The sequence below is a fragment of the Propithecus coquereli genome, unplaced genomic scaffold (assembly GCF_000956105.1).
Source record: "Propithecus coquereli isolate 6110/MARCELLA unplaced genomic scaffold, Pcoq_1.0 Scaffold26, whole genome shotgun sequence".
In the NCBI taxonomy this organism is placed as follows: Eukaryota; Metazoa; Chordata; class Mammalia; order Primates; family Indriidae; genus Propithecus; species Propithecus coquereli.
In genome coordinates this window covers 5,983,681-5,995,812 of record NW_012148174.1, presented here as the reverse complement: position 1 = coordinate 5,995,812, position 12,132 = coordinate 5,983,681, and the positions used below count along the sequence as shown (strand labels likewise).

Below are 12,132 nucleotides of genomic sequence, written 5' to 3'. Positions count from 1 at the left end.
TCATCAGCATAGTTCCTACTGCTGTGGACGTACACTCAGACCCTTTTAACTTCCACGTGTGCTCCTACAGAGCCTCCTCCATGTTAACATGGGACTTTCTGCAGTATTTTTGCTGTAACACTATCCTTCTCTGACACTCTAGGTCTTGCGGAGGATGGCAAGTCATGGAAAGAGCCGAATGATCTTCTGCATTTGGCTTTTGAGATAAGTGGAAAGAAGCAGGGTAGACTCAGGCAAAATTTCCAAGAAGTTCTTTGGGACTCTCTCACTTTCCTTTCTTCATCTCTTCCCACATCCTGATACTCCAGCCCCAAAACAAGCCTAACATCTCCATATTGTTCTGCTCTAAAACCCTTCCTTACAACACCCTGTTAAGATCTGACTTTTTCCAAATTTCACCACCAAAGTGCATGCCATTAAGATTTCTTAAAATGGGCCAGGAGCGGTGGCTCATGCCTGTAATCCTAGCACTCTGGGAGGCCGAGGCGGGTGGATTGCTCAAGGTCAGGAGTTTGAGACCAGCCTGAGCAAGAGTGAGACCCTGTCTCTACTAAAAAAATAGAAAGAAATGATATGGACAACTAAAATATATATATATTTAAAAAAATTAGCCAGGCATGGTGGCACATGCCTGTAGTCCCAGCTACTCGGGAGGCTGAGGCAGGAGGCTCGCTTGAGCCCAGGAGTTTGAGGTTGCTGTGAGCTAGGCTGACGCCACGGCACTCTAGCCCAGGCAACAGAGTAAGACTTTGTCTCAAAAAAAAAAAAAAAAAAAAGATTTCTTAAAATGATGGTAGCTAGGTGTAATCACATTCTCCATCACTACAAAGACAAGATCCATTTCTGGGTCTCAGCAGATACCAGGAAGCTCTTAAGATCACTCACCTGCCACAGGCAATCTGAGTTACTTCACTGCCCATCAGCTCTAGAACTCTTCTCGGATTAACCTCATCGTTCATGGAGTCATGTCCAAGCTGCCCACAGGAACCAGCACCAAAAGTAAACACACCTCCGCTCTAACAAGAAACAAACACAATATGACTTCACTCTCTCTCTGAGCTTGAGCACACTATTTTAAAACTTGTACACAAAATTCCCATCACAGTGGTTTACACAAATACTATACTCATTTGATACTTGGCCAAAATCACTTCTTTAGAACATTCATTAAATAGAAAAACAATCAAAAGGGAATTTAAGACTACATCCTTTTGTAGTCAGCTCTGCTCAAGGGAATGTGTGCTATCTGTAAATTTAAAAAATTGTTTAAAAGTACAATCATCTGTTAGGAGACAAAATTTTAAAAAGAGAAACAGGGAGTTAGGTGAAATGAGAAAATCTTACTTGATCATTCATATGTAAGAAATTAAGTGCTCCACAAACTCCTTGATAAGATTTTTTTAACAGCTATTTGAATGAATGACAAAGCATTTTATTAAAGTGAATCTAGAATAGTCTTTTCTCAATATGAAAATAATGTTTTCATTCTCTCTGAAATATAACTATTTAGAAGCAAAAGAAACAGGTTGATAATTTTAAAACATTAAATTGCTATTTCTTATGTATTTAAATGACTTGTTTTTAAAGGAACATGGGATATTGCTTTATATATATACTGTACTATATTTTAAAGTTATTTATATTGAACTATTTTTACTAAGTTACTAAGAGAATCTGTAAGATTACCAAAGAGGAAAACACAAGACATTAAAAAAAAGTCTTTTTCTATTCCTTTGGAAAACAAGCCAAGTTAAAGACAGTATTCAAATTCAAGCCAAAATACAGTAAATCATACACCGTTACTATCCTAAACTAATCCAGCAATTATAATCACCCATTTCACACGCAGCACTAATGCAGAATACTCCAAACCCCTTACCTTCGTGAGAACGGCTGTGTGTTCTTCTCCACAACTAATATAGACAACTTTTTGTGTACGTAAGAGTTTTACATGGCACGGAGACTCTCGATCTAGAATAAGATAAATATCACGATGTCACTATCGTTTGCCTTGGAGATGAAATATATTTAACTATCTTAGCATGAATTTTGGGTCCCCCTGGATTCCTGACACATATTCAGCTTCCTGTGTCTGCACTTAGATGTCCAACAGATTTCTCAATTTTAACAGATCTAAAACCCAATTCATGGTTTCTGCACACTCTCCAACTCTGCCCACTCCCCGTCTCACCCATACAGTTCTCCCCATTTCATAAATGGTACTCTAAACCTTCCGGCTTTTCCTTTATTTCAAATCACAGGAGCAAAAATGAGCAGAAACAACTGGCCTCATGTTCAAAATGCATTCAAAATCCAACTTTACTCCTGCAACCTCCAGACTGGTCTTCCAGCTTCCCCCTTGCCCGACTGCAGCCGAAGTCAAATTGGATCAATCCTCTCTTTAAAACCCTCAGTGTCTTCCCCTCTGAGAAAAGCAGCCAAAATCCTCGCCTGCCCCATGGGGCCCTGCCTAACGGGGCCTATACTACCTCGACCTCCAGCTCTGCGACTCTTCCCCTTGCTCTCTCCACACCACGCATCTTCCCCACGTCCTGTTCCCTTCGACACATTCTTCACCCAGATATCCACATCTCGCTTCCTATCTGACTTCCCACAGGGCTCTGCTCCAGTATTTTCTTATCAGAGGGGCCCTTCCTGACCACCTTATGCAAAACAGAGAGCTTTACTCTCAAACTCTGACATACTATACATTTCCTAGTTTATTTTCCTTCCATCCACTAGAATACAGCCTCCACTAGGCCAAAGATGTTGTTTTGTTCGCTGCTGTTCCCTCCGTACCCAGCAGGGGGCCAGCACGCAGTGGATCTGCAAGAGGCACCTGCTGAACCAATGCACGTGCTTTTGAACTAAAGAGGTACACAGGAAGAGTTTACCTACCCTTTTCATCACTGAGCCCTAGCTGCCCTGCGTTATTCATCCCCCAGCCAAAAACAGCTCCTGAGAGAGACAGGGCAAAGCTGTGAGCCCCTCCTGCAGCCACCTGGGCCAGCGGGATCCCCTCCAGGGACCTCACCCTCTGCGGGCTGGCTTGGGAGGGGAACTCCTTCCCCAGGCCCAGCTGCCCATGGCTGTTCTTGCCCCAGGTGAAGAACTGGCCATCTGAAATAAGAATAGGATACCTGGTATTACAAAAAATGATACAAATTCTATACACAGGAATTATCTAGTTATTAAGATCATTTATTAGTTCCCCCACCCCCCCATACCAAACCTACCCAAGAGCAAGGGAGCAGAGACATGTCATGCTGTACCACTGCCAAAACCAAAGCTCCACTTGACATGACAACAGAGAGATAAGCTGAGTCTTAATGCCCTTCAAAGACTATCAACATTTATGCAAAGGAAATATTAAATGTTTAAGTACATTCAATTTTGAACAGGCCAATTACCAGGCATAAGCAAGGTGAACTAGTTCTGACCACACTAGGACCACGAGACCCAGGACTTCGGAAGGTCTACCTATGACCACTGGGACTGCTCTGTAGATGATCAAAGAGGACATACAAGTGCAGATTTACTCCAAGGAGTCCGGTATTATTTGCCAACTTAAGTTTCTCTAACTTCTTCTTTTTCATTTATTTTGGAGCTTGATAGCAGAATGTAGCTTGAGAGTAGGCTGTAGCTAAGAAAAACCAATCTTCTACATGCTCAAGAACACCCAGGTACGGTCCTCCTCCTGCTCATCTTCCCCTGAGAGAGCTGGAGCAGCAACATGACCGCCCACTTCATCATCTACACCCTAGAAAAGGATGAACTATGCAAATGCTATCTGAGAACTGTCACGTATAACAGCAAGGCACACACCCTAACCGTTAATTAAAGGCTTTGAGTTAGATAATATCACACAAAAATGCAAGGAGAAATGTTTTCAAAATCAACATATAATAAGCATTAGCATGTATTTAATGTTACATTACCAGCTGCAAGAGCCAAGCAATGCCAGTTGCCACAGGAAACTTGTAATATCGTCTGCTGGTTCAGCTTTTGTATTAACCTAAAACAGAAAAGGCTTTCTTTTTAAGATGGGCATTCACACACAAACACTACTATCAGAAATACTCTCAACTAAATATTTGTAATAAATAATATCTTGCCTGAAAGATTTTTTAAAATCAAATATATAGTTTTACATGATATAATTTTATTAGGTCTTTCACTAGCCTCCAGCCTCATAGGTAATTACTGTTTAAAACAAAAAAACGAAAACACTTTTGCACTCAGACCTCGATCCTCTGTTACTTCCTACCCTGCCATCTCCAATCTCCAATTCAGGAACGAATGGAATAAGCTACAGGAGAGAGATCCCTGAGAATATGCTTGGTGTCTAAATGGCCTCTGAAATAAGGGCAATGCCATGATCCAGCAATTTCACTTCTGGGTATATATCTAGAAGAATTGAAAGCAGAATCCCAAAGAGATATTTGTACACCCAGATAGCAGCACTGTTCACAATGGCCAAAGGGTAGAAATAACCCAAGTGACCACTGATGAATGAATGACTAAACAAAATGTGGTACATACATACGATGGAATATTAATTAGCCTTAAAAAGGAAAGAAATTCTGACACACGCTTCAATATGGATGAACCCAGAGGATATTGTGCTAAGTTATTTTATCAGCAACCATTTCCCAAGTCTTTTCTAAAAACATTGTGAAGATAATACTGACAGAAAGGAATCGGTGAAAACAGCTTGTTAAAAACCTCTGACATGTCCAATGAAGGATTTATTATAAATTAATTAAAAATAAAAAATTTAAAAAACCTCAAAAAAACAACCATTAAAATCATTTAATAAGCTAGTCACAAAAAGTCAAAACTGTATGAATCCACTTATATAAAATATGTAGAGTAGTCAAATTCACAGAAATAGATTTTGTAAGATAAAAAAAGTTCTTCAGATGTGAACATACTTCACACTAATGAACCACACACTTTAAAATGGTTAAGGTGGTATATTTTATGTGTATTTTATCACAATTTCCTAAAAAATAGGGGCAATACCTCCAAAACCCTAATTCCCTAGAATAGTAAAGAGAAGGATTATATGATTTCTTTTCAAATCTTATTCCTTCTGCTTGCTCATGTGAAGAAGAGAGATAAGAACAGCACCTACTTTACAGGTTGGTGAGAATTAAAATTTCCACATAAAGTGCTTGGCCCTGCCCAACAGAGATGGGCATTCTAGGAATAGCTCCTGTTCCCTGTTTTAACAGTCGACAAGTGCCATGCCCACGTGCAGTAAATGCATTATGCCATGGGAGCAAAGGGGTCAGATAAATACCCCTTGAGGAGAGGGGTATCAGAAGGCAGATGTCCCATGGAGGAGGGGACAGAGGATTACTCAGTGTGGCAGGTACTGCTTTTGTTAATGTTTTATTATCTCAAGATATAAACATGTAAAATAGAGCTCATAAATTCATTCGGTACCAAACAGAAATGAACTAATTTTTTATTGAGATAACTGTAGATTCGCACGTAGTTGTAAGAAATAATAGAGACACCCCTTACACACTTTGTCCAGGTTCCCCCAAAGGTAACATTTTGCAAATCCATAGTACAATATTACAACCAGGATATTGACATTAATACAATCTGCCAATCTTACCCATACTCCCCAATTTTGCTCGTACTAATTCTTGTGTATAATTTTACCATCTGTGTAGGTTCACGTGTCCACTGCTGCAGTGAAGACACTGAACAGTCCCACCACCGCAAGGATTCCTCGTGTTGCGCTTTTATAACCTCTCCTCCCCTGCCCCGTCCTCAGCCCCTGCAACCACTAACCAATCCTCCTTTCTAAAATTTTGTTATTCTTAAAATTTTACATAAGTGGAATCATACAGCAGGCAACCTTTTGGAATTAGCTTTTTTCACTCAGAATATTTCTCTGGACATTCATTCAAGTTGTGTTTATCAATGTTTTGTAGAACACCATTATTTTCTAAAGTTGGAAAACGCATTACTGCCTGGTGGACCAACGTTTCAGAGGCTGCTACGCACTAACAGCCCTTTTTCCCATCCAGTTTCCACTCAAATTCCCCACGCTGCCCCCTTGATGGGTCACTATCAGTTACAGAAGGAAGCAAGTCAAAAAGACAAAGATAAACAACAGGGAAATCGTACCCTTGGGGTGGAGAGGAGGGTATACACAGTGCAAGTACATGCTGTGTTTTACCCACTCAGCTCATTCCATCCTCTCCATAACTCCATAAGGTATACGATATACAATTCCATTTTTAAGCTAGGAAACTGTGGCTTAGAAAAGTTAAAACAATTTTCCCAAGGTCATTCACCTTATAAGTAACAGAGCCAGTATTAGAATCCAAGGCTGTTTGATTTTAAAGCTATGTTACTTTCCATAATACCAAGGTATGAATTAATGAATTTATTTAAGTTATAATAAATTATATACAAACCAAAGCCTTGGATATACGAATCATCCATAATTTGGACATAAGTAATGAAAATTAAATTGCTACTGTAACACAGATTACTTCATTTTTAAAAAGGAAATGTCATTAAAAACCTTTATCGAGTCTTTGGTCATCAACAAATGAAATACTTTTGTCATTAATGTTATAAATCTTTTCCCTAATATCACACACAATTTAACCAAAATCTTACACTCCTTTTTTCTTACTACCACTTTCCCTCTCCCCCCAAAATTAAATTAATTTTTTAAAAGAAATGAATCTAAGACATTACCTATTCCACATCAGGAAATGAATCAAATCAGTCTTACCTCTATGTTCCTCTTTTCCTTAAAACACCTTTTGATTAACGAGACAAAAATCTAAGAAGGGTAAAAAGGACGAGGAAGGAGAATATATTGTCCTTTAAAGGGGACAATAATTAAGCAGGCGAGGAGAGGCCATTTATTAAACAAACTAGTACAGAGCGACGTAGGTGCCGAGCACTCTCAGCAAGGATGCTAAGATGAATGATCCAGTTCTGCCACCAAGAGCTCACAGCTTTGTAATAAAAATAGACGTTAAGTAAATAATTACAAACAACGTGACATGTACAATAGGGGTATGTGGTATAGTTTTAGTATAAAAGAACAAGAATTAAATGAAGGGAATAAAATGGTAGCCTCTTTGATTATTAAGAACCCTCAACAAACTGGGACATCACCCCCAAAAAGTCCACCTAAAAGTAACTTCGATGTTTTGGATGTTTTCTTAATGGTAAAGCAACTGTTAAATATTAGCTAAAGCATCTAACATTTATGTCTAGGTAATTATTAATATTTAAGAGACTCAAAACCACTGTATTAGTATTTTTGTGTTAAAGAATCTCTGTATATTTGGTATTTTCGCTATTTATAATGCTTAAGGTGATTTGGCCTATTATTAGAGTAATAGGCCAGCTTCGTGATTCTGAAGTGCTTAATTGAGTAATTGAGACTCGCAATTTTAGGTTGAAAGTTAATAAGTCTAGGATATGAAAAAGGTGCGCTTCCCAGCCAAGCATTTATCGAGTGCCAGGCACGCAGCTGGCAACCAGGTTATCGGAACAAATAACGTACAGTTCCTGGTCGGCTCACATTTTTGAACCGGAGACATTCACTTCCACAAATAATTACAATTTCTGTGACAAGTGCTGTAACAGTCCAAGGCGAAGCAGGAGCACAAAGCAAACAGCAATAGGTTAAACGAAGAAAGCAGAATGAAAACAAGGAGTCTCACAAAGTGCCAGCAGGAAATAGTATATAAAACAATTGACATCTGAATCCTAGATTCCCGTCTGTGACATTCTTACCTGGGCACTGCCACAGAATCCTCAGTGGTCATGAGTCCTAGTTGACCATCACTCCCTGCACCCCAAGAAAACAGCTGGCCCCGGTCACTGAGGGCCAGACTGTGGGACTCGCCACACGCCACGTGAATAATGTGCTGATCTGCCAAAGCTCCGATTTGTTCTGAAAGAGACCAAACCAAAGGAGGAAAATGCACAGCCCAGAAACCTTTACACGGAGTTCTCTCTCCAGGCAGTTTTGTTTTTTGTTTTTGTTTTTTTAAGAGAACCACTAAACATGTGTATTTACAGAGATCATAAATGTTATGTATCTCTAAGCACTATCGATTTAGATTCTGCTACACTGGCTGTAATACCACATGCATCCCAAGCATTCCCTGGACCTATGCAGCCAAGCCTGAAGGCTTATTAGTTGGAGACGCCGAATCAGAGAGGCCCAAATGTGAGTGGAAATGAGGCTTATTCCTAAAAGTAACGGGACTAAGTGAAATTCGGCTTGGAACAATGAGACTCACTCCGCACCCCACACGCACATTCAGAATTCTAAACACTGTTCTCCCCTCAGTTCCAGAACACAATCTTGGAAGTATCCAGCCAGGAGACAGGAGGATTTCTCTCCGGGAAAACTGGCCAAGAAGAAAAGACCCACAGACACTGACATCTGTGGGTCCCTCAATGAAATGTCCAGCTTCCCAACAAGAACTGCCCACACGGCACAGCTCCGCTCCCTCTTAAATACTAGAGGCCAGACAAGGACCGCCCATTGTACGAGAAAAACTTTAACATGAAAGACAGAGAGCAACACAAACAGAAGAAAATGAACTCTAAAGAAAAAAGATTGTGCAGGAGCAAAAAGTTTTTTAAAAAGTCCTTACTTAGAGAAATAAAAGATTTTTCAATCCATGAACTAGCCAGAGAGTGCTACAGAAAGGTAACATTCAAACAGAAAACAAAAATAACTTGGAAGCTAAAAATGTGGCCGTTTTCATTTTAGAAAAAAGCTTCAAAAGCAGGATTAGAAGTTAGAATTGATGAAATTTTCTAGGCAATAGAACAAAAAAGCAAAGAACAAATCAGAGGGGAACAAGGATAAGAAATTATGTGTTTGCTCCAAGAGGTCTAACATCTGAAAACTAGCAGCTCCAGAAAGAGAATGGAGAAGACACAAGGTAGAAAATTTCAAAGAAGAGCTGGGCGTGGTGGCGTGTGCCTGTAGTCCCAGCTACTCGGGAGACTGAGGCAGCAAGATTGCTTGAGCCCAGGAGCTCGAGGCTGCAGTGAGCTACTGTTGTGCCACTGCACTCCAGCCTGGGTGACAGAGTGAGGCTCTGTCTCAAAACAAAACAAAAACGAACAAAAAATGACTGTCCTATCTGCAGATGTGATTGTATACCAAAAAAAAATTTTTCTCAAAGAAATACAAGAAAATTTCTCATAACTGAAGGATATATGTTTCACACTAAAAGGATCTATTAAGTGCCCAGATAATAATAACCAATAAAAACCTACTTCAGAGCACTTTGTCTTAAAGTTTCAGGAAAAGAAAGATCTGAAAAGTTTCTACAAAAGAAAACAACAGTTTATGTACCATAGAAAATAGGTCAGAAGGGTGTCAGATTTCTCAGAAGCAACACGGAAAACTATAAGACGCCAGAGCGAAGCCTTCATAATTCTGAAGGAAAATGACTTCCAATCGAAAATTCTACCCCCGACCAACCATGAATCAAAAGTAGGGAGAGTGGGGGAATAAAAGACAATTTCCAGGCATGTAAAGCTCTCTAAATATTTTATCCCCCATACTGCTTTTCTCAGAAAGCTACTGGAAGATGTGCCTCCAAAACAAAGAACTCAGGATCCAGAAAACAGGAATCTTACACAGGAAAGAGGTGAAGAACGTTTCTAAGACAGCTACGTAGCAGGCTTACAAAGCAAAGTTGGAGGGATGTCTCCAAGATGAAAAATGAAATATTAGCAGATGGGTTTTATAGTATTACAAGTTTTATAATGCTATCAGAGAGTATAGAGTTTGCCATGCAAAAGGGAAAAAATGATGTAGTTAACTTCAGGAAAATCTAAATGTTTTATAGGAAAGAAAAGCAATCATGGTACATGAAGTCATAATAACCAAACAACAATAATTTACCTAGTTAATAACTGAATAGTCAAAATTAATTTAAAAGATTACGTGGGGAAGGATCAGTGTCTCAGGGTGAAAAAGAGGAAAGGGTGGGGAGAGAATACAGAATAATCCTAATTTTCCCCAGTGTGAAGTTTCAAGATTATATCCAACATGAAAAAAAATCAAGAAATAGCATTATAAACATGTTATTTAGAAACATGAAGGTAAATAGCAAAAGAAAAAGTTAAAGAGTTGAAGTGATAGCCCCTGGGAGTAAGATTCAAGGGTGGGGACAGGTGAGGCAGGGAACTGCTATTTGATCTAAACACAGTTTGTATAAATACATTAGTTGAAAACCATAAAACATTTTTTAAAATTAAGCAACTGAAAATATGCTCATGTCAGAGAAATCAGCATACACAGTAAATAGAAAGATGCTGTAATTCCTGTTGTTTCCACTGTCTATCTTCTATTTCCCAACTCAGCCTTGCTCCAGGCACGAACAGTCCTGTCTTTACTTTGCAAAATATAAGGAATCTCTCATTAAAGTAGCTCAAAGCAACTGAGACTCTCCTCTGACCAAATTTCTACCTTGTACAGGTTCCAGGACCGGGGCAGCCCTTCTGTCCTCCCAGGCCTAGGACCTGGCCTGATACCTCACTCGGGACTGATGCCCACCTCTTAGTACCTGACCTTCCTGCTGCCAACTGTAGCCGTTCCTGCCGGGATGTTAGCATATGGCCTAACACGACACTGGTAGGCTTCTCCACTGTCCTGACAAGACACTGTCTGATCTGTCAGATTTTCTCACCCCAAAAATCTGTCACTAGCATCCCTCCTGAATTAGTCTCTAGTACAGCTGAGAAATCTCAAAAGGGAACATCTAGATTCCAATGACCGTTTACTCCCAGTTGGGTCAAGCTCTAGACAAACCAATTCCTGTCCCATCACACAGCCACCAAAACAGACAGCGAGCCACCCTCCCCACAACAAAACCTGCAGCCGCAAAGGCAGAGTTACTGTTCAGTAATGAGAACGCTTACGGAGAACTAAACCACTGGATACACAAAAGTCCAACTTACTCTATTTCTTCTGGACAGAAAACTGCTCACTGATTCAGGCTGGGGATCTGTCACTGCAGAACTATAATCTCTCTTCCAGAATCTACTCCCTAGACTGGCCAGTGTGACAGTGAAGCCTCATTCACTCCTCTCCCTGAATACGCCCCTGCCCCAGTTGGGAACATGCGGGCTGCGGTGCCTTCTGATTCATTTTCACATGCAGTCTCTTCTGATTCATTCTGTCAAGAGCATACGCCATATTTTGCAGATCATGACAGAACTTCAACCCACGCGTTAAAATAATTAAACACACTGAAGAAACGTTTGGCATTTTTTGAGGATAAAAGTGTATTTTCTCTCTGATCCTCTCACAGCAACTTCGAAGTATTTAGAAGTGTTTAGTAATGTTACCAACTCCGAACAAGTGGGAATAGGGCAGCGCAGTGGCCAGTGTGGAATGCTGCTTAGAATAAGTCAGCAGTACAGCTGCACTTACATGTTTAGGATTGTTTCTACCTGGCTTTTGAACTCATCATAATTTTTTCTGAGTTAATGGTAAATGTGACATTAAACCATCAAAGGATGGTAATAGAGAAGGATGATATGATCCCAGAGACTAGACGGATGATACTGATAGTTAATCCTTCCAACAGCCCTGTGAGGCAAGGGCACCATACTTGGCTCAGAAAGAGTGTGTCATTTGGCTGAGGTCCCCAACTAACAAGTGGCAGAGCCAGGATGGATACCAGGTCTATCAGACTTCGAAGCCCATTATACCCACTAAGCTACACTGTCATCCCTCATAGAAAAGAACTGGATAGGTTTTCTACTGGTAAAAGTAACCTATAAAGCGAATACTCTACTTATGGATAATGGGAAATTAACTCTTCTCCCTTGTCATATGTTCAGATGAGAAACACGCTCAACGGCTTGCAGTTAATAGTATGAGCAGCTGCGTGGCAAGTACAGTAGTCCCCCCCTTATTCTGAGGTTTCCCTTTCTGCAGTTTCAGTCACCCACAGTCAACCACAGCACAAAAATATTAAATGGAAAATTCCAGAAATAATTCATAAATAGTTTTAAACTGCATGCCATTCTGCATAGCTTGATGAAATCTCACGCCATCCCATTCCATCCTGCCTAGGATGTGAATCATCCCTTTGTTCAGTA

At 40.1% G+C, this 12,132-nt stretch overlaps 1 protein-coding gene across 1 annotated transcript in view; it reads right to left on the bottom strand.

Annotated features, from left to right (window-relative positions):
• Positions 1 to 12,132, bottom strand: part of HERC3 (HECT and RLD domain containing E3 ubiquitin protein ligase 3) — a 108,382-nt gene that overhangs the window by 67,531 nt on the left and 28,719 nt on the right. Inside the window, exons 2-6 of the mRNA XM_012647211.1 lie at positions 7,786 to 7,945; positions 3,939 to 4,015; positions 2,899 to 3,120; positions 1,880 to 1,971; positions 886 to 1,016 (exon numbers count right to left, since the gene is read on the bottom strand). Of these exons, the coding sequence (XP_012502665.1) occupies positions 886 to 1,016; positions 1,880 to 1,971; positions 2,899 to 3,120; positions 3,939 to 4,015; positions 7,786 to 7,945 (682 nt within the window). The remainder of the gene's footprint in view (positions 1 to 885; positions 1,017 to 1,879; positions 1,972 to 2,898; positions 3,121 to 3,938; positions 4,016 to 7,785; positions 7,946 to 12,132) is intronic.